We start from the raw sequence: 22,030 nt of genomic DNA, 5'->3' as shown, positions 1-22,030 counted from the left end.
TGTAAAAGACATACAAACAGGTTAGGCAGCAATATAAAATTCTTAAAACATTTCTACAGTACCTTTAGTACAAACAATATTGAATAGGGCTTTAAGAGCTGCAGTTGCTGCTTCATGTTGAGCTTCTGTCTTTGTCTTGCCATATCCCTCAAATTTCATCCCATCTACCGCAACAGTAAAGCAAATTAATGCTGAAGCTGTCTTTTCTGTGTTGAAGGATGTTGTTGGTCGTAGCTCCAATAAAAATTCCACAGGCTCTCTCTCTGATAAAGTAGCGTTTCCTAGTTTTAAAAGTAAAAAACTAAGTATAATAGGTTGAAATGGCTTAATGCAAAGCTGAAGATGATGAACAGTGACCAATCTCATAACTCCTATAAAGAATACAAAATAGAGAGTTGGACAAACACGGATCCCTGAGTATGGAAAAGGTGGAATCAGGTATCTAAAAGAGTAAGCATCCCTGTGGACCGGTCACATCCGCCCTGAGCCCTCGCAGCACAGTTAAGGTTCCAGTAAGGGGGCGTGGTCTAATCTATACAGCAATATGTATTATGACACCACACAAAAATAACAACGAATCACAACCCTTCTAAAAATACCATGTAATCTGACACCTTGAGAGAAAATTTATCGCGATGCTCTTGTCATCATGATAGTCTGACGCATTTCATTTGCAGTAAGTGGCGGATCAATTGCATTTTTTTAATGAAAATATATATTTCAATTAAATGAAACAAAAAAGTTTGCAGATATTTAAAAGACTGTTAATTTGAGAAGAATGCCTACCTTATAAATTCACTAATTTTTTTTATTTTCCCTTAGGAAAGCATTGATGCTTTATTTATAGATAAGGGGGCAGACGGGTGGGTCTTACACGTCGATTTATTACAAGGACATAATTATCTTCAATTCATCATAATGGGTATCTAACGTGAACCAAAGAAATACCTAGCTATCTGAAAACTGCTGTGGACATAATGAAATCTTAGAAATAAATTATTTATTTTAAATTAAAAATGCGGGTGACTGATAAAAAATTCAACACGCAATGCAATATGATTTTAACGATTATAAATCGAAATCTGTAGAACTCCACAACATTTTTTCATGTATGAAGATGATAATGGAATATTGCTACTCTGTACATAGATAAGGGAAGTTGATGACAGAGAAGCTGATTTCATTCCGTTTGTCATAATGTTGAGCTGTTCGTTAAAACACCCAAGTACGAAGCAAGTGTGAAAGACACTGTGGTGTCGTTTACTTTGAGTTCACTGGGATATATTGAATCGACAAATGAATGAAAATAATTGTCATTAACAGATAACACGTCATCGCTATACCTAAATGTTGAGTTGAAGACCACAGCAAGAATTTTTCTTCTCCAGTAGAAACTTTGCAATAAATTCTGCCTTATAAGAATATAAAAACAAGCCAGCTAACAGAGGAGCACAATTCATACTCATGGAATTCCAACACACTGTTTGAAGACATTATCAACCAAGGCTTGGAAGATATTGTTAATGAGGAACTCCAGCATATTTTTTACTTCAGTTTCAGAGTACTTGTGCGTAGAATGAGAGTTGTGTTTAACAAAGTTTTTTTCTGAATGACTAATCACTAGATATGGATATTTCCTTTTTGTATTTTTCTTGAAGACGTAAATGTCTATGATGCCAAAGAATCTAGTCTTTAATCGATCATGAGGAATGGCCGTGTAAAATGTTGAAAAGTCATATGTTTTGAAGGTGTTGATTTAGAAAAAGAGAATTGAATTCAAGTTTCTAAATGTCTTAATTTATTTATAGAATCCACGTTTGATTAACCCCACTTTCTGCATATGTTTGGCACATGTGTTAAGTTTCTCCTTCACAATTGTTAATATTTCCGTGAGGAGCAGCAATAGGGGCTTGATAAAACATTTACTGGATCCAGTTGTGTAATTTTGTTTTAGCGAAGTTTAGGGAACCAGTATAAGTTTTCATTCTTGAAAGGTAAAGATAAAGAGATAAATTTCATAACTTTTTAAAACACGTCCCGTTTAATTGGGTATTAAATATGTTTAAATTTTGAAAAGGCAGTTGGAGGTTAAATACGATTTCCAAATGTGAAATTAAATACAGTTGTACTTGTGATATATATACTGTAGATATGGAAAGAGTTTAAAATATATCACTTTTTATAATAAAATAATGTGAATTGGAAAAAAATAGTTACCAGGGGTTGACCTTGCGGTCTGGGGAAGAGACTGGTAACTATACACGGAGGGAGACTCCAATCTATGCTGTAAATCCGGTGTTATCTGTGACGGATTTGGATGGTACTGGTTATAAGAAGCCACAGGTGGAACATATGGATTCCAATATGGATGCGGGTTATGAAACGTTCCGGGATATAGAGACTGATGTGGGTAATTCATCACTGGCCCTCCGGGTAGAGAAAGTAATCCACCAGATGTTTGGTTGTGTAGATGAGCAGCATGATATCTCTGCACAGGTAAACCACCAGATGTATGGTTGTGCAGATAAGCAGCATGAGATCTCTGCATAAGCGGTGGAATTGACCTGTTACCTTGGGAAATAAAAAGAATTACGTTGTCTTATCGCAATTTTTTTAAAGCATAGTCGTTATCTTTTTGGCTTGTTTATCGATTGCAATATAAACAGGAAATGTTTGTAAAACATCTACAGTACACGACACGAGTTTTATGCGTGTTCCACGCAACGCGGTGGAACAAATTTGCCCCAAACACGGTGGACCTTTAAAATTGTCGGCACCTTTGAAGTCCTATTTTTCCGCGCGAGCTAGACATTGAAGTCCACGGAGGATCTCCGTGGATGTCACCTGTACCTCCGTCGATGCCACCGTGTACCTCCGTGTGATAAAACAAAGAAATAATTTCCGAAATGATTCACCCAAAAAACCTTTTCGCTTGGCCAGCATACATGCCCTCACCCCATTACTTATTTAGAAATTAGCTATAAATCATTCAATTCTTGTAATTGTTGTTTAATGATACGTTGGTGTTTTCGGTTCATATCCGTATGTAGACTTCCCTGCTGACGTTCACACCTTTTTATGAAACGTCCAAATTCTCGACATCCTGTATATAAACACCTGTGTTATTCCTACCACTCGTCGGTACATTGTTTCACGGCACGTGCAACACAATTTCACCAAATAAAAGAAGGGTCATGAACAACGACAATCACATGCCAGTAATTTCAATTTGATAAACAGCAGTTCAAAGAAATGTGTACCATAAGCAATAGTTTATTTTTACGTAAAGTTTTCATTGTAATTAGGAATATGTGATTAAGGTCAGCTATATACATGTACATGTTTACAGTGGATAGGAATTTCATTATGTACTCAACTGTGAAGCAATGTGAGCAAAGAATCAAATTTTTATCACTTAAACAAATAAATATTAAAACTATCTTTACTTTTAAACAAACCTTTAGAAAACTCCGTACTTTCATTAAGAAAATTTCATTAGAATGCCCATACTTCACATTAATAATGGCACGGTTTTTTAAGGTTTTTTTTCTAACTTGATAAATACTTTATTACACGCATGTATTATTTACTAAATGTATATATAACAGCTTTTTGTCTTTATATTTTTGTATACCATTGCATAATGGTGATGAGATCCAATAAATTGAATTGAGTACATGTAGTCTTGAAATATCACAAAGTAAAGAGTTGGCAACGATTGAAATAAAAATGCAGACGTTTTCTCGTTTATTCAGTAACTCAATAACTTGCGCGTCTTCTGAATGAAAGTTGTAAAAGAAACGTACTAGGTTTTGGTCAGTTATAACATAATACGGGGGTAAAATTCATCTAATCTCCGTGCCTTCTAGAAAGAATTATCCAGTAAATCCAATGATGCTGCAGTATATATAGCATGTATTTATTTTATTGTTGACTGAGAGGGAGATAGACAGCTAAGCACGTAACATCGTTTTAGAAGGGGGGGGGGGGGGGGACTCATTCATTAGTCCTAACCCGGACCAGCCGAAAAATTTAACATGTAAAGAAAACAAAATGGGAAATAAAAAAAAATATCAGAATGAAAGGGGATGGATAATTAATCAGAAAGAAATTGTACTTTCAAGATTTATACTGAACGTATTAAACTTCCCGTATCTGCATACATTCATGAATATTATAATCAATGATTACCAATGCTCTCTCTCTCTCTCTCTCTCTCTTGCTTTCATTATCTAATGCATCTAAAGATTAAATTAAAGATCTTAATAATCGATAGCGTATATGAATAAAAGCAAATAATCGTTAAGTCATTTCTGTTTATATTTATATTAGTTTTTTTTTCATGAACTAGTTGCATTTGACACCGAGGATTTACATCCTTAAATATTGATTACAAGCAGGTAGAATCGGAGAGGGTGTACTTTGAAAACTTGAAAGGTTTTCGTAATCGGAAAATTTAAGCACCATTTTTGTTGTTATTTTATTGCTTGTCAAGAAATTTATACAACTTAACCGGCAACATACCCCTTCTGATACATTGAAAAATATAAGTAATGTTAGCACGGGGCTCTATAAAGTTCAATCTGCAGTTTGGTCATACGTCGTCATTCAATAACTTATTCAAAACAAAAAAAAATATTTGTCGGTACTATGATGTATGACTATAACAATGACCTGTGTATAACTTGTACATTCCATGCAAATTCGAAGGGGTTTTCGCCTCAGTAGAACAATGGGGGTCAGCTAATCCGTGTATTTGAAATCAACAGAAGTGCTTAGCTTCTTGCGGAAAGTGTGAAATATATTGGGTCGGCGTAAGATACCCGTGATCTTAGACTAGATCTGATATCGCGCCGACCCAATATATTTCACACTTTTCATGAGAAGTCAAAACCCAAACTAGCTAACCGTAATTTAGTTATACTGTGACAAAGACCCTAGGAATTTGCATGGTATATACTTATTATACAAAAATCATTGCATTATCCAGACACTCCCGATGAACAGTTTTTTTTTATGAAAACCTCTATCAAAGTACATCGAACATAAGTCTCGGTCAAATGTAATTAAATCGGGATTTTAAAAATAAATCATTCGATGGTTTGTATTTTTGCTTCTATTAATTACGTAATAAATTAATTCCAATTTGTTAATCATCGACAATGCTCTAATTTCTATATTGGATCAAGTTATATTTGTCAAGATGCATATCAACACAATATGATGGAGGTAATTATGTTAAACAGCGCATTTGTCACAGAGAGAGAGAGAGAGAGAGAGAGAGAGAGAGAGAGCACATCAGTAATTATTAAATATCCCTATCACATGTTGTACATGTATGTTTTTCATTTACTGAATATACTAATTCGCATTCAAAACAGGAATTGCCTGCAAGTACGCATTATTTAAACATAGAATTTAAGAATATTTTTTGAAGAAAGAAGACTAAAAGAAAAAAAGTCAAAACCAGGTTTTCTTAAAAACATAATATATAGTGTTTGGTATCGTTGGAATCGGCTCAATATGCTGAAAAACAATATAAGTATCAGGGGGGGGGGATATTGACATTTTTTCTTTTCTTAAAATTCCACCCTTATCTTGATTATTTGGCCTGCGGCACATTTTCACATTTCCCGCAAGGCGCCCGTGGCCAGAACAAAGCTCTTAGCAGCTGTGTGTATTCGCAAATAACACACACCGTGGAACACGGAGGACACGGTGTATCTCCGTGGATTTTCCACCGTGGTCTTTCCACGGTGGGGTGTATAAAACTCGTGTCGTGTACTGTATGCCCCCATGGTACAAAATTGAAAAGGGTTATACACATGTATCATTTAATTATTAGTAGTGTCAAACCAATTCAAGATACTGAACAGACAATATCTTCCTACAATGTATGTCCAAAGTGGATTGACCATGTGACTTAAAAATCAATAGGGGTCATCCACACCTTATGCTGTACCAGTGTACCAAGTTTGGTGTCAAATCAAGCAAATAATTCTTAAAATACAGACGATAATATATTACTATTTCCAATTTGACCCTTGATTGATTGTTTGAATATTGTTTTACGTCCCTCTCGAGAATATGTCACTCATATGTAGACGTCACCACTGCCGGTGGAGGGCTGCAAAATGTAGGCCTATGCTCGGCGTTTATGCCCATTGAGCAGGGAGGGATCTTTATTGTGCCACACCTAATGTTTTTGCGGTATCATCCGAAGGACCGCCCCATTTAGTCGCCTCTTGCGACAAGCAAAGTGGTACTGAGGACTTATTCTAACCCGGATCCCCACGGGATTTGACTCTTAAGCTTTGACCATGTGACCTCGAAATCAATAGGGGTCATCTACTCTTAAAGATATACCATTGTACCAAGTTTGATTTCTGTCAAGCAAAGGGTTCTCAATATATTTGGTGGACAGTACCATTCTATGTCCAGTTTGACCATTGTCCTCAAAATCAATAGCGGTAATCCACTCCTTACAATGTACCAAGTCTATTGTCTGTCGCGCAAAGGGTTCTCAAAATATTGAGGAGACAGTATATTTCTATGTCCAGTTGTTTGACTCTTGACTTTTCACTATGTGATCTGATAATTAATAGGGGTTATCTACTCCTAAAGATGTACCAGTGTACCAAGTTTGATGTCTGTAGAGCAATGGGTTCTCAACCTATGAAGCGAAATTATTTTCTTATGTCCAATTTGCCTTGGTTCATATGACCTCAAAATCCATAGGGGTCATCTACTTATAGAGATGTACCAGTGTACCAAGTTTGATGTCTGTCAAGCAAAGGATTTTCAAGATATAGAGCGGACAGTCTCTTCTTATGTCAAGTTTGACCCTTGACCTTTACGTTTAGATCCCCTAATTCACTAATACTCACTGCGAGGTCCATTGTCATCGACACGTCCAGATCCTCTAATTTACTGATACTCAATGCAAGATCCATTGTCATCGGCACGTCCAGATCCTCTAATTTACTGATACTCACTGCGAGGTCCATTGTCATCGGAACGTCCAGATCCCCCAATTTACAGATACTCACTGCGAGGTCCATTGTCATCGACACGTCCAGATCCCCCAATTTACTGATACTCACTGCGAGGTCCATTGTCATCGGCACGTCCAGATCCCCCAATTTACAGATACTCACTGCGAGGTCCATTGTCATCGACACGTCCAGATCCCCCAATTTACTGATACTCACTGCGAGGTCCATTGTCATCGGCACGTCCAGATCCCCTAATTTACTGATACTCACTGCGAGGTCCATTGTCATCGGCACGTCCAGATCCTCTAATTTACTGATACTCACTGCGAGGTCCATTGTCATCGGCACGTCCAGATCCTCTAATTTACTGATACTCACTGCGAGGTCCATTGTCATCGGAACTTCCAGATCCTCGTCCTCCTCTAACTTTACTTCTCTGTTCTGAGTAAATAAAAACAAAGATTTCCAATTCCTACTGGTTCCAACAGTTCAAAATCATAAATCAAACAAGCATTCTGAGAGCATTGCATGGCAATACATAGTCCTCTACCGGTGGCAAGAATTATTGGACCGCAGCAATATTCAAAGTTTAATATACAGTGTATAATATTCAGGAGTCCAATGTTTGCCCAACTCTCTATTTTGTATTGCTTTTAGGAGTTTTGATATTCTTTACCTTTCATGCTAGAAGTTTTCTTGAGTGTAGTTCACTTATCTACAGAAATAAGATTAATTGATTGTATATTGTTTAACGTCCCGCTCGAAAAAAAAATTCACTGATATGACGACGTCACCGTTGCCGGTGAAGGGCTGCAAAGGTAGACCTATACTGGTCGCTTACGGTCTTTGAGCAGGGAGGAATCTTTACCGTGCCACACCTGCTCTGACACGGGACCTCGGTTTTTGCTGTTTCATCCAAGGGACCGCCCATTTAGTCGCCTCTTACGACAAATAAAGGGGTACTGAGGCTCTATTCTAACTCGGATCCTCACGGAACAAGAAATAACAAACTTGGATGTAAACTTTAAAGGAACTGATTCACGATTTCGCCCAAAATTTTGTTTTTCACTTTTAATGATCAAAATCTATTGTCTAATGTATTTAAAAGATTTCACATAAAAATCATGGTTATACATCATTACAGAAGCTCATTTTAGAGAGTCTATTATTTGTTTTGTAAACAAAGATTGCGGTATGTTATGTTTACGAAATTTTCAAAAGAAATGGATATCGATCTAAGTTTATTATATCTTTCTCATGTTTACATAACACAGATTTAAGGCTAAAATATTGCTTTTATTCTTGCGTTCAGAAGTTCAAAATTTTGACTGTCATCATTTAATCAGTTATATTTTTAATGTTTGACATCAAATATGAAAACTATTTTTTTCAAAAATCGTAAACCAGTCCCTTTAAGTTGTTGTGAATGTGACTCCACTGGTTCTTATCAACTTTTTGGAGGTGAACTAAAATGTACCAATATTACATGAATTCACGCTTCCACGCCCCGCCCACCGATGACAACGAAAGTCACATGTTTCCAGACTTCGTCAACAACATGGCGGGCGATTTAGATCTTATACTTGATACATTTTCAATTGTCTTATTTACTCGTGAATTTTCAAAGAAAAATCTGTCAAAAAGCAGGGAATAATCTCATACTTGAAAGGCGAGTGTAGAACCCCTAAGGAGTATAAAATATTTTCCTACACAGCACTTTTAATGTCATTTAAAATCACGTGATGTAAATATGCATTTAAAAGTCTCAGAAACAGCATGAAAAAACCTTTGAAGTCCGGATGATCTTCAAAGCGAGGTTGAGAGCAAATTGGTGTATTCGAATTTTTCAAAATTGTCAGTATAAATGATTTTCATTATTTTATCAATACATATTTTAAAAAAAAAACTATTTGATAATTAAAAGAGAAAAACAAAATTTGGGGGAAATCGGGAATCAGTCCAGTTAAAGCTTTTAAAAGACTACGTCACCCGTTCTGTTTTCGCTAAACCTTCAACTCTTTATAGCATTACGTCACGATACTCATGTCACGTCACGAGATGGTGTTTAAATGTTTTGTGAAATTACTTGCATCAATCGATTTCATTATCTATCATCCTTGGTCAGTAGTTAAAGCATCGGGCTGGTGAACTGCAGATCCCGAATTCAAATCCTACAAAGTCTTTATTTCATATCTGATGGAATGAAGTTTGGAAATGTTGTTTGTTGTTGTTTTTTTTAATTCAAAAATTGCATAATTTTGCCTTTTTCGACATACATACTTATGATATATCATCATATCTTTCATGATTAAATCATTTCATACTGATTTGAGACACTATTTCAAGGTATAGTGAGCCTTATGGAATCAGGCTACTGTTTACAATATAGCAGTTTTTCTGTTTGTCATTCATGTAGTGCATTACGTTTTAATTGATCATTGTGTTTGACGGGAAGAAACGACGTGCATTCACAATTTTATTCTTAAATTGTCGCACTGGACAAAACCTAACATTATAAACACATTCGCAATACCGAGTTTCAAATTTTGAAATTATAAACGACCGTTCACTTTGTCTTTGGTCAACTATTCGGCATGACGGATTACAATTGCATTCGTAAAATCATTATTTAATTCTCAAGAGAGAGAGAGAGAGAGAGAGAGAGAGAGAGAGAGAGAGAGAGAATTTATATTACATAAAAACATTTAATTTTGAGATCCAAGTGACTTCCTAATAATTCAGTTTTATCGATATCAATAACTCTGGCAGAAGTAATACGTGCAATGCAATCATTCATAAATTGTTTTTAAATTCAATTGAATTAAATATATCTTACATTCAGTACATGTGAACAACTATTCAAACACGCATTAAAAAGTCCTACCTCAATGCAATGTCATTGCGCGGGGTTTCATCTAGTGTTTGTTATTTGGGGGTTATTTCTTTTTAGGATTGTAAATATGTTCAACATATACACATATATTTAGCCTAGTAACGAGGAATTAAATGGATGTGTTTTTCTAGCCATGAAATCCACATTGTCTTTAGTTTTAAGAAACCCTAAAAAATTCCAGGAACACCTCAAGTATATCGGTCAACAAAATATGGCGCTAAAATAAGTGCCGCGAAAGGGGTTTGGTTTGAACATAATTATTCTATTACAGCAGGTTTGAACACAAGTTCTTACAACTTACGAGGTTCTCACCTTAGAGGCGGTTTAGTAGTTAAGTTCTTCGTTACTACCTTGAAAATACGGATGTATATTTAATTGCTGAGATAAAATTTAGAAATTCATTTCGAAATGGAGGATTGTCTCTCTAATGCATAGCTCTTATCCTTGAATGAAATTGGCTCCTATTTTTGGCACTCTAGCATTCGTTTTAGCTGTTACAAGTTTATTGTTACTTCGAATTTCCAAAATTTCGGCTTGAGCATCACTGAAGCGGCATCATTTGTCGAATTGCTCATCTGGTGCATCAAAATTGGCGCCGTATAAATGATATATATATATATATATATATATATATATATATATATATATCACACTATAGTCCAACAACACCCAACATCCAAAGTGTCGGATATAATAGTAGATACGAGGTCAAATAAAAAAGATATAAAAAGCACTAATAATGACCAACGACACGAACAACAAAATTGTCAAAATTTCAGATCAACCTGTCCTTTCCTCAGGACGATAAAATTCTTACATAGAAAAGGAAACTAAAACTGTAACTAAGCTACAAAAGCTGATAAGTTTTAGTTTCAGTTTCCTTTTCTATTTAGGTTTCTTTTCTATGTAAATATTTTATCGTCCTGAGGAAAGGAAAGGTTGTCCCGAAAATTTGACAATTCACTGTTGTTCGTGTTGTTGGTCATTTTAGTGCTTATATATATATATATATATATATATATATATATATATATATACACGATCGAGTGAGCGATCGGTAAAATCGTTAAAACGGCAGGAAACTGCAAAAGTAAGTCCAGAATTGAATTTCTTGTATAAAATAAAGTTTAAAAAACCCTGGTTTTTAAAAAGAGTTTTTTAAATTCAAAATGAAAACACAATGCAAAAATACGTACAGTTTATGTTCCAAAATAGATAGAATCCGTTGTTTAGCAAATCGTCTCGTGTGCTTTATCTTACTTAATTCTTCTGAATATTATCGTCACTGATGTTGATGTAAGGAAACTGAATTTCATCTGGGATTGAGAAACGATATTGATTCTTTCTATTTACGAAAAATATTTTAGTGAGTTGGACATTGGGAAAGAACACTTTAAAACCCCGTTTTAATCGACATTTTAGCCCAAACTGGCCAAAGACACTTCCGAATTGGGGGCCGGCCCCAACATCCTCGCTTAATTATTTTTAAAAATCTATGTCATAGACTTGCACGATCAGTTTGACGTATCGGGGCTGCCCCCCCCCCCCCCCCCCCCCAAGCCCCCGCTTATTTACGCCCAAACGCCGCTGAGCTTCCTAATCAATTTTATTACCCAAACGATTGGCGATTTGACATGTTTGGTGGTGGTGGTGGTGGTGGTGGTGGGGGGGGGGGGGGGAAGTCAGAGCGGACTCCATATTGAAAAGTTAGAATTCAGCAACATCCGCTAGTGTCGCTGCATTACCTAGATGTACCTTATGCAAGGTGAGGATAATGAACAGTGATCAATCTCATAACTCCTATCAAGGTGAAGATAACGAACAGTGATCAATCTCATAACTCCTACAAGCAATACAAATTAGATAGTTGGGCAAACACGGACCCCTGGACACACCAGAGGTGGGATCAGGTGCCTAGGAGGAGTAAGCATCCCCTGTTGACCGGTCACACCCGCCGTGAGCCCCATATCCTGATCAGGTAAACGGAGTTATCCGCAGTCAAAATCAGTGTGCCAAGAACGGCTTAACAATCGGTATGAAACACGTCAGACAGCATTTGACCCAATGCGAGGTTGTATTGACGAACTAGATCGTTATAACGACCATAGAATTTGCGAAATGCTGACTTCAATCGAGACTGTTGAAATCCCTGTACCATCAACTTCTTTGTCAGTAGCTTACCTCGATTTAAAAACTGACTATACCCAGAACAAGCTCTTCCATATCGAATCAGTTGAGATATATAAACACCATATGCAGGTGATAATGGAATATTGCTACATAAATGTGGGAAGTTGACGAAGGAGAAGCTGAAATCATCCCGTTTGTCATACAGTTGAGTTGTTAGTTTGCCGTTAATGTCTACTTTCAATAAAATATCCAAGTATGAAGCAGAAGTGCACGACTCTGTGGTGTCCTTTATTTCGAGCTCACAGGGATATATTAAATCGACATATGAATGAAAGCTATACAACTTTATTTCGCGGATCTACCATCCAAAACGCTAGCATTCGGTTATTACATGAATATTCTACCAGCTATTGCCGTGTAAAAACTGCAATATTTACAAATGAAGCATCACTTTGAGTTCAGTCGCATCCTTGTCATTCGATTTCTTTGCGCATGAAGTTAGCACACAAATACACAAAATTCAAATCTGTGTCATGGTTATGATTAACTTGAAGAATGCTCATCCGATAACTGAATCATATCTTGATTAGAAGTAAAGTTGTAGAAGGTAGGCAAAGCAACGACACTAGCTGGTGTCGCAGAATCCCCACTTTTCATTATGGAGTCTGCTCTGACCCCCCCCTCCCTTGTACATGTCACAATAAAAAAGTGTGGGTAAGGGTTGGAGTAATTGAAACGAATTTGGCATTATCTCTGTGTGATAAATGTATTCCTATATATTCCTTTATTCGAGCTAAAGTTGTGAATTCGGAAGTGGATTGAAAGTTACCGATACATTGACCAAACAAATAGCTAGATTTTAGCCAATGATAATGCTCAGTCACTATCCAATCAGCTCGAAGCTATAGGGTATAACAACATATATCAATATCTAGACAATATCAACAAGACTATTTTTCAAGCAGCTGGACACTCCATACTCAGAACTTCAGGTAAAACAGTCACCAGGCCAATTAACCCTGCTTGGACAGACAACTGCACTCAAGCCAGGAAAGCTAGCAGGAAAGCCTTTAAGGATTAAGGAATTCCAGCAGGGACACATCTCCAAGGCAGAATACAACAGAGCATGTAAACAAACAAAACATGTCATCTTCCAAGAACAGCAAACTCACTGGCAAAACATTATTTCAACACTACACTGGCGTACAAACACAACAACAGTCTGGAGAAAGGTCAAAGCAAGTTTAGGCAAAACACTAGGACAACTCTTCCAAGAATACAAAATGCATACAGCTCACAAGACAAGGCAAATTTAATTGCTAAAACATTTCAACAAGCTAGTTACAATAGCAACCTTGATCTAGCATATGCACTAATCAGGGACCGATTCAAACACAAACTCCACGTCAAAGACACAGGTCCCAACACTGGAACACTCAATCTACCATTTACATTGCACGAACTCAGGCAAACTCTCACACATGACAAAAACACTGCACCAGGAGGGGACAAAATTACATACTTCGTGCTAAAACACCTCCCTCCAAATTTCACGAACATTATACTTCATTTCTACAATCAACTATTTAAAAAGAAAAACAATTTCTAACATGCTGGAGAAATGCCATAGTCATTCCAATACCTAAACTAGGCAAGAATCACCATGTTCCTGATAAACAAGGCAAACTCGACCCTGCACAGAATGGATTCCGCCCAGGTCGCATTACAATAGACAATCTTGTCCAGCTGGAAACCAAAGTACTAAGAGGAATGGCAAACAGTCAATACACAGGAGCGGTCTTCATCGACATCTCTAAAGCCTTCGATCTGGTCTGGTATGATGGACTTATATATAATCTTCGTCATCAGTTCCACATCACTGGCAACACACTCTGCTTCATCAGGTCATTCCTCAAAGACAGGAAAATACAGGTCACAGTAAACCAGCCCAATTCGGATCCGCACACCTTGGACAATGGTACACCACAGGTTCTGTTATCAGTCCCACACTTTTCAATCTCATGATCAACGACTTATCATCCACAATACAACGCCATAAACAACGATACCAAGTGACTGATCTCTTCCAGTTTGCAGATGACTCGCAAATTCACCACACAAGTCGCTCTATTAAAATCATCAACATTAGGTTTCAAAGCACTCTAGACTCAATTTCAAACTGGTCCATCCAGTGGGGTTTCAAGCTATCGCAACCTAAAAATGTCGCAGTCTTATTTGGCAAAACTAACCCAAGGCACACTAACTACAAATCCCAGCTAAAACTCTACCTAAGAAATCAACCCATCAAGGTACAATCACAAGTAACCTTTCTGGAAGTCATCTTCGACGAACATATGACATTCAAAGCTCACGTCGAAAAACTCAAAATTAAATGCTGCAAAATGCTGAATATTATGCATTGTGTTTCAGGCACAAAATTCGGTGCTGACAAACAAACTCTTCTAATGCTATACAAATCTACACTTGACTACGGATGCCAGGCTTACAACTCAGGTTGCAAGACATATCTTCAAAGTCTGGACAGGATCCAAGAGTTGGCACTCCGAATTGCACTTAGAAATCACCACAAAACAGACAAAAGCACAGTCCTACTGGAATCGGGAGAACTACCACTTAACCTACGCAGACTACAACTTTCTCTAAGGTACTGGGTTAGTTAGGGTCTCCTCTGACAAAACAAATCCTACAAATACATTATTGCAAGCACCACATACATACGCATACACTGACATCAAATCCAACGAAAGGTTGGGGAGGATAAGAGAAATGGACGATTTGGTTACCAAATATGGAAGTATGCAAACACTTATGGGCTACCTGAGTCACCAACCAAACAATTGCTACCAATGGTTCCATGGACTTTTCCTCCTCCTACAGTTTGCACCAATATCGGCAGTGCAATCACCAAAAAGCACAGTAACCCATTACAAATCAAAGCAATTGCACTGCAACACATAGACATACACTACCAAGGCTTCCAAAATATCTACACTGGTGGAAGTAAAGATCCCACCACAGGCAAAACGGGTGCAGCCATCTATGACCCCAGCGGTCCCATAGAGGAGGGGTATAGATACACGGACAACATATCTGTTTACTCGACGGAGATAATCGCTCTAATTGCTGCACTCAAATACATTCACAATAAGGGATATCGGAGAACGGTAATTCTCAGTGACTCCCTTAGTGCACTACAAACACTACAAACATGTCAAACTCCATCCTCACCCTCTTGCATCACTCCACACAATATAACCAACACATCCACTTCCAGTGGATACCTTCACATGTCGGCATTCAAGGAAACGAGACTGTCGACAACACTGCAAAACAATCACTAGGTCATAACATGGTTAGATATGACATATTGGTAGGGGTCAGAGAAATTTACAGCTACATACATCGCACTATAACTGGCATCTACAAACAACAACTAACTCAAACACCAAACTCATATCTAAAATCTAATCCAACCCATCCTCAAAACCTCTCAAATATCACTCTAACATAGTTTACAGTTTTTAAATCGAGGTAAGCTACTGACAAACAAGTTGATGGTACAGGGGTTTCAACAGTCTCGATTGAAGTCAGCACTTCGCAAATTCTATGGTCGTTATAACGATCTAGTTCGTCAATACAACCTCACATTGGGTCAAATGCTGTCTGACGTGTCTCATACCGATTGTTAAGCCGTTCTTGGCACATACTGATTTTGACTGCGGATAACTCCGTTTACCTGATCAAGATATGGGGCTCACGGCGGGTGTGACCGGTCGACAGGGGATGCTTACTCCTCCTAGGCACCTGATCCCACCTCTGGTGTGTCCAGGGGTCCGTGTTTGCCCAACTACCTATTCTGTATTACTTATAGGAATTATGAGATTGATCACTGTTCGTTATCTTCACCTTGTATACACTATGACAAAATCATCACACGCTTGAGGGTAGGAACAACCAATCTATTGGGCGATTTAGGTCAGTACACCAGACACACAAACAACAAATGTACACACTGCCAGAAACAATCGCCCATTACCTTTTACACTGTCCACTTCACAACCACTATAGAACAAGCCTCATACAAACACTACATGCAGCAGGAGTCACTACCTTTGACCTTTACACCCTACTAACCATATCCGCCTGCAACATTAGCACCATCGTACCAGCAATATTAAACTTTATCACATCCACAGGATATACTAACTACATCTAAGTGTGACTAATTGCTCTTGGCTCGAACTCCGTATCTTATTGTAGAGATGCCCCAGTTGGGGTAGGATTCGATCATTTGCTTTTGGCTACATCTTCTCTCATCCTCTTTCATCGTAGCGGTTTGTGTGGCGTTGGCACTATGTCAGGTTAGAATTTGTCTGCTGGCAGTGGCCCGGGGCTTAACCTTGTGGTGGTGCCAATTGCCTCATGGATACGCTGCATCACATCCATCCATACTCAATATCTAAGTTCTACTAATTGCTTTTGGCTCGAACTCCTTATCTTATTGTAGAGATGCCCCAGTTGGGGTAGGATTCGACCACTTGCCTTTGGTGGCATCTTCTCTCATTCTCATTATTCTCTATCATCGTAGCGGTTTATGTGGCGTTGGTACTATGTCAGGTCAGAAGTTGTCTGCTGGCAGTGGTCCGGGGCTTAACCCTGGGCCGGTGTCAAATGTCTCATTAACGCTTTACTTACACCCTCAACTGTCTGACACTCCTGAAGCAACACCTCTGGTAACGGAAGTGGCTGACAGTTATACATTTTAACCTTTAAGGGCTACTGCAGGTATCAGTCACTTCTGCTAACTGTAGTTTCCCGGCAATAACACATGCCCACCGCCATTAAGATTTATTCACCAAAACACCCAGACATACCATAAACACATCACTTACCTTGGCAGTTTATGCTTATACTTTTACCCAAATAACATACCCTTCTCAACTAATTCCTTTTATATAATGTAAAAAAACAAAAAAACAAAAAAAAACAAAAACCCAAAAAAAAACAACAACAAAAAAACAACAAAAAACCCACAAATAAATAAAAATATAAACAGTAATACTAACATGCATGTTTTGCCTTAAAATAACACAAATTACAGCCAATAATCAAACACAAAACCCCTAAGTCCTTAATATTAAATTTCCCATTTAGGCCTATTAAGCTATTTTAATATATCCAGGCATATCCTGGATAAAATATAGGATTCAGAATCCTATTCCCTGTATTATCAATAAGCGTATGCTCCATAATAGGGTATAAAGCTCTCTGTATTATAGTTTAAATTAGACACACATACACTTAAATTTATCAAGTAAATCCTTATACAATAACGCATCGATGCAAGAGGCCAACTATCTATTAAAGACAGTGGTCTAACGCGTCTTCTATGGCTTTCTCATAAAGTAATGGACGTGCGAGCCTTGTCAACTCCACGTTAAACACTTTCGGCCATAAATACATTTGCATACACACAACTATCCTTCTGCTTTCAGCCAGTAACTAAGGAAATTTAGGCGACTATCTAAATTATTTAGACAAATTCAAGCACAGAGCTGGTGGGTTTCTGCACTGGATCCGATGGGATGCTCCCTCCGTTCCTCCTTTGCCGCCTCCTAAACACAGTCTTCAAGAAGACCGTCTCCCCGATTTTACTGAGGGAGATCCGAAGGTCGATCGACCACAGATGAAGAATAGCAAGCTACCTTCAAGAAGCCCATCACCCGACTATACTGTGGGAATCCTAGGGCGATGGACTCTGGGAAGAGGATATGGACCCATCCACTACCTTCTGGAGGACCTAACCATCCCTGGATCTTCAAGAAGACCCGTCCCTGTTTCCAGGGGATCCGAAGGTCGACCACCATCGTCGCCTCGCCGCAACAAACCTAGTGTAGCAGGGCCCCTACTGGGCAGTCTGCACCTTAAATCTTCACAATCAGCATCAGTTTACACACACATCTCTGGACCAAGAAGAACACCGATTAAAAGAGAAAGCTTAACAACGGTAAGGTATAGACGTGGCTGAATAAGTCTTTCCTAAACAAAGTCAGTATTAAATACTTTACATAGGAATGATACATTACTCACCTTTACCATTACTTCCGCTACATTTATCTCATTAATACAGAGTCAAATTGAGCAAAGACAAACATTGAGCAATATTGAGTAATTGAAGTGAGTAATTTTGAGTTGATCAAACTTTTCTATAATTGTGCGTGATTTCATTGTTCTTTGTAAAATAGCTAATCATTTGAACTGATCATTGTCTCAAATAATTTTACTGCCAACCACTGTTCAGTATCTCGGAATAAAGCCTAGGGGACTCTCATCGCTAATGGCAGGGTCTATAAGCCCGTGAACTGATACAATCGGAAGTTCCGTGAACTCAAACACACACAAATTGCATACGTCATACAATTTACTTTCGTTTTTACTAAAGGTCTAGTATTAACTCGTACCCGAGATGCACATTAAAAATCTTTTGTAAGTGGAGGTACAGAATCAACACTAATAAGGATTTGATTGAGTTCACTGGGTTCTAATTAGGATGTGATTGAGTTCATGGGCTTCTAATTAGGATATGGTCCACTTCACGGGTCTGTCTCTAACACTAAATAGGATGTGATTGAGTTCACGGGCCTGACGCTAACACTAATTAGGATATGATCCAGTTCACGGGCCTGATTCTAACATTAATTAGGATGTGATTGAGTTCACGGGCCTGATTCTAACACTAATCAGGATATGATGCAGTTTACGGGCCTGATTCTAACACTAATTAAAATGTGATCCAGTTCACGGGCCTGAGTCTAATACTAATTAGCATGTGATTGAGTTCACGGGCCTGATTCTAACACTAATTAGCATGTGATTGAGTTCACGGGCCTGATTCTAATACTAACTAGCATGTGATTGAGTTCACGGGCCTGCTTCTAACACTAATTAGGATATGATCCAGTTCACGGGCCTGATTCTAACATTAATTAAAATATGATCCAGTTCACGGTCCCGATTCTAACACTAATTAGCATGTGATTGAGTTCACGGTCCCGATTCTAACACTAATTAGCATGTGATTGAGTTCACGGGCCTGCTTCTAACACTAATTAGGATATGATCCAGTTCACGGTCCTGATTCTAACACTAATCAAAATGTGATTGAGTTCACGGGCCTGATTCTAACACTAATTAAATGTGATTGAGTTCACGGGCCTAATTCTAACACTAAGTAAAATGTGATTGAGTTCACGGGCCTGATTCTAAAACTAATCAAAATGTGATCCAGTTCACGGGCTTGATTCTAACACTAATTAAAATGTGATCCAGTTCACGGGCCTGATTCTAACACTAACTAGCATGTGATTGAGTTCACGGGCCTGATTCTAACACTAATTAGCATGTGATTGAGTTCACGGGCCTGCTTCTAACACTAATTAGGATATGATCCAGTTCACGGGCCTGATTCTAACATTAATTAAAATGTGATCCAGTTCACGGTCCCGATTCTAACACTAATTAGCATGTGATTGAGTTCACGGGCCTGCTTCTAACACTAATTAGGATATGATCCAGTTCACGGTCCTGATTCTAACATTAATTAAAATGTGATCCAGTTCACGGTCCCGATTCTAACACTAATTAGCATGTGATTGAGTTCACGGGCCTGCTTCTAACACTAATTAGGATATGATCCAGTTCACGGTCCTGATTCTAACACTAATCAAAATGTGATTGAGTTCACGGGCCTGATTCTAACACTAATTAAATGTGATTGAGTTCACGGGCCTAATTCTAACACTAAGTAAAATGTGATTGAGTTCACGGGCCTGATTCTAAAACTAATCAAAATGTGATCCAGTTCACGGGCTTGATTCTAACACTAATTAAAATGTGATCCAGTTCACGGGCCTGATTCTAACACTAACTAGCATGTGATTGAGTTCACGGGCCTGATTCTAACACTAATTAGCATGTGATTGAGTTCACGGGCCTGCTTCTAACACTAATTAGGATATGATCCAGTTCACGGTCCTGATTCTAACATTAATTAAAATGTGATCCAGTTCACGGTCCCGATTCTAACACTAATTAGCATGTGATTGAGTTCACGGGCCTGCTTCTAACACTAATTAGGATATGATCCAGTTCACGGTCCTGATTCTAACACTAATCAAAATGTGATCCAGTTCACGGGCCTGATTCTAACACTAATCAGGATATGATCCAGTTCACGGGCCTGATTCTAACACTAACTAGCATGTGGTTGACTTCACGGGCCTCATTCTAACACTAATTAAATGTGATTGAGTTCACGGGCCTAATTCTAACACTAAGTAAAATGTGATTGAGTTCACGGGCCTGATTCTAAAACTAATCAGGATATGACCCAGTTCACGGGCTTGATTCAAACACTAATTAAAATGTGATCCAGTTCACGGGCCTGATTCTAACACTAATCAAAATGTGATCCAGTTCACGGGCCTGATTCTAACACAAATTAGGATATGATCCAGTTCACGGGCCTGATTCTAACACTAATTAGGATATGATCCAGTTCACGGGCCTGATTCTAACACTAATTGAAATGTGATTGAGTTCACGGGCCTGATTCTAACACTAGTTAGCATGTGATTGAGTTCACGGGCCTGATTCTAACACTAATTAGCATGTGATTGAGTTCACTGGCCTGATTCTAACACTAATTAGGATATGATTCAGTTCACGGGCCTGATTCTAACACTAATTAGGATATGCTCCAGTTCAGGGGGCTGACTCTAACACTAATTAGGATGTGATTAAGATCACAGGCCTCTAATTAGAATTATAGCATTATTATTTATTTCCACAAATCACATTTTCATACAACTCTTTATAGTGAAATGTTACACACATCTATTTTGATTTAAATCGTATCATTGATTATTCATCTATAACTTAGACTTTTGAAATAGTTTATTATACCCCCCGCAACAAGTTGTGGGGGGGGGGGGGTATACTGGAATCGGGTTGTCCGTCTGTCTGTCCGTCCGTCTGTAGACGCAATGGTTTCCGGGCTCTAAAGCATTATCCTTTCCACCTACCGTCACCATATCATATATATGGACTACCCATGGGATGAAGATGTTCCCTATCGATTTTGGGGTCAAAAGGTCAAAGGTCACGCGCACTGGACATCAAAGTAGCAATATGGTTTCCATTTAAATTCTTTAATGGCTTTTTTCATCGCATGGAGATGCTGTGTTCCTAGATACCTTTTGGATCATAATATTGAAGTTTTACCTATTTCCAACACCCTTTAGGAGATTGGGGTAAGCGAGGGGTATTCTTAGTGAGCATTGCTCACAGTACCTCTTGTTTTAACAGGTTGTTTTTTTACAATAACTATCGGAAAAGACTAACAAAATTTATGTTCCTATCATGCATAAATCTAAATAAATCATTGATTTTGCAAAATCTGATGACATCATAGGAGGGTGGAATTACTTTAAGTTATGTTTAGTGCTGTGTGTATATAAACATGCACTCATATAATTATATCTTCCCTCTTCCAGGGGGAGACATATTGTATTTGTACTTTCTGTCCGTCCTTCCTTCTGTCACAAAATCTTGTGAACGCTTCTCCACCTATATGGCTTATCAGATAGACTTGAAACTTTGTACAATGCTTCATTGTCATTTGCAGATGTGAATATTGTTGGGACGGGAGGATCCAATTGTTTTCCTAAGAGTTATAGTGGATCTAAGAGGGGTGGAAGATGTAAAATAGCTTATGAACTCTTCTCCTCCCATATGGCTTATTGGATAGACTTGAAACTTTGTACAATGCTTAATTGTCATTTGTAGATGTGCATATTGTCGGAATGGGAGGATCCAAAGTTTTTCCTAAAAGATATAGTGGATCTAAAAGGGGTGGAAGATGTTAAAATACCTTGTGAACACTTCTCCTTTATGGCTTATCTGATAGACTTGAGAATTTGTACAATGCTTC

At 38.1% G+C, this 22,030-nt stretch overlaps 1 protein-coding gene and 1 long non-coding RNA gene across 4 annotated transcripts in view; one reads left to right on the top strand and one right to left on the bottom strand.

Moving 5' to 3' along the window:
• LOC125665131 (protein mono-ADP-ribosyltransferase PARP12-like) overlaps positions 1-22,030 on the bottom strand; it is a 43,588-nt gene that overhangs the window by 6,661 nt on the left and 14,897 nt on the right. For 2 of the 3 annotated variants that reach the window (XM_056152053.1, XM_056152052.1), the window contains exons 2-4: positions 7,374-7,436; positions 2,218-2,571; positions 63-281 (exon numbers count right to left, since the gene is read on the bottom strand). In XM_056152053.1, coding sequence (XP_056008028.1) covers positions 63-281; positions 2,218-2,571; positions 7,374-7,436 — 636 coding nt within the window. The remainder of the gene's footprint in view (positions 1-62; positions 282-2,217; positions 2,572-7,373; positions 7,437-22,030) is intronic. The other variant, XM_056152060.1, reaches the window with a different exon arrangement.
• The window catches only part of LOC125679173 (uncharacterized), a 4,727-nt gene continuing 3,367 nt past the window's right edge, over positions 20,671-22,030 (top strand). The window contains exon 1 of the long non-coding RNA XR_008799367.1: positions 20,671-21,350. This is a non-coding gene — a long non-coding RNA (uncharacterized LOC125679173). The remainder of the gene's footprint in view (positions 21,351-22,030) is intronic.

Source organism: Ostrea edulis, chromosome 1 (assembly GCF_947568905.1).
Source record: "Ostrea edulis chromosome 1, xbOstEdul1.1, whole genome shotgun sequence".
Classification (NCBI taxonomy): domain Eukaryota; kingdom Metazoa; phylum Mollusca; class Bivalvia; order Ostreida; family Ostreidae; genus Ostrea; species Ostrea edulis.
This window is presented reverse-complemented; position numbering and strand designations above follow the sequence as displayed.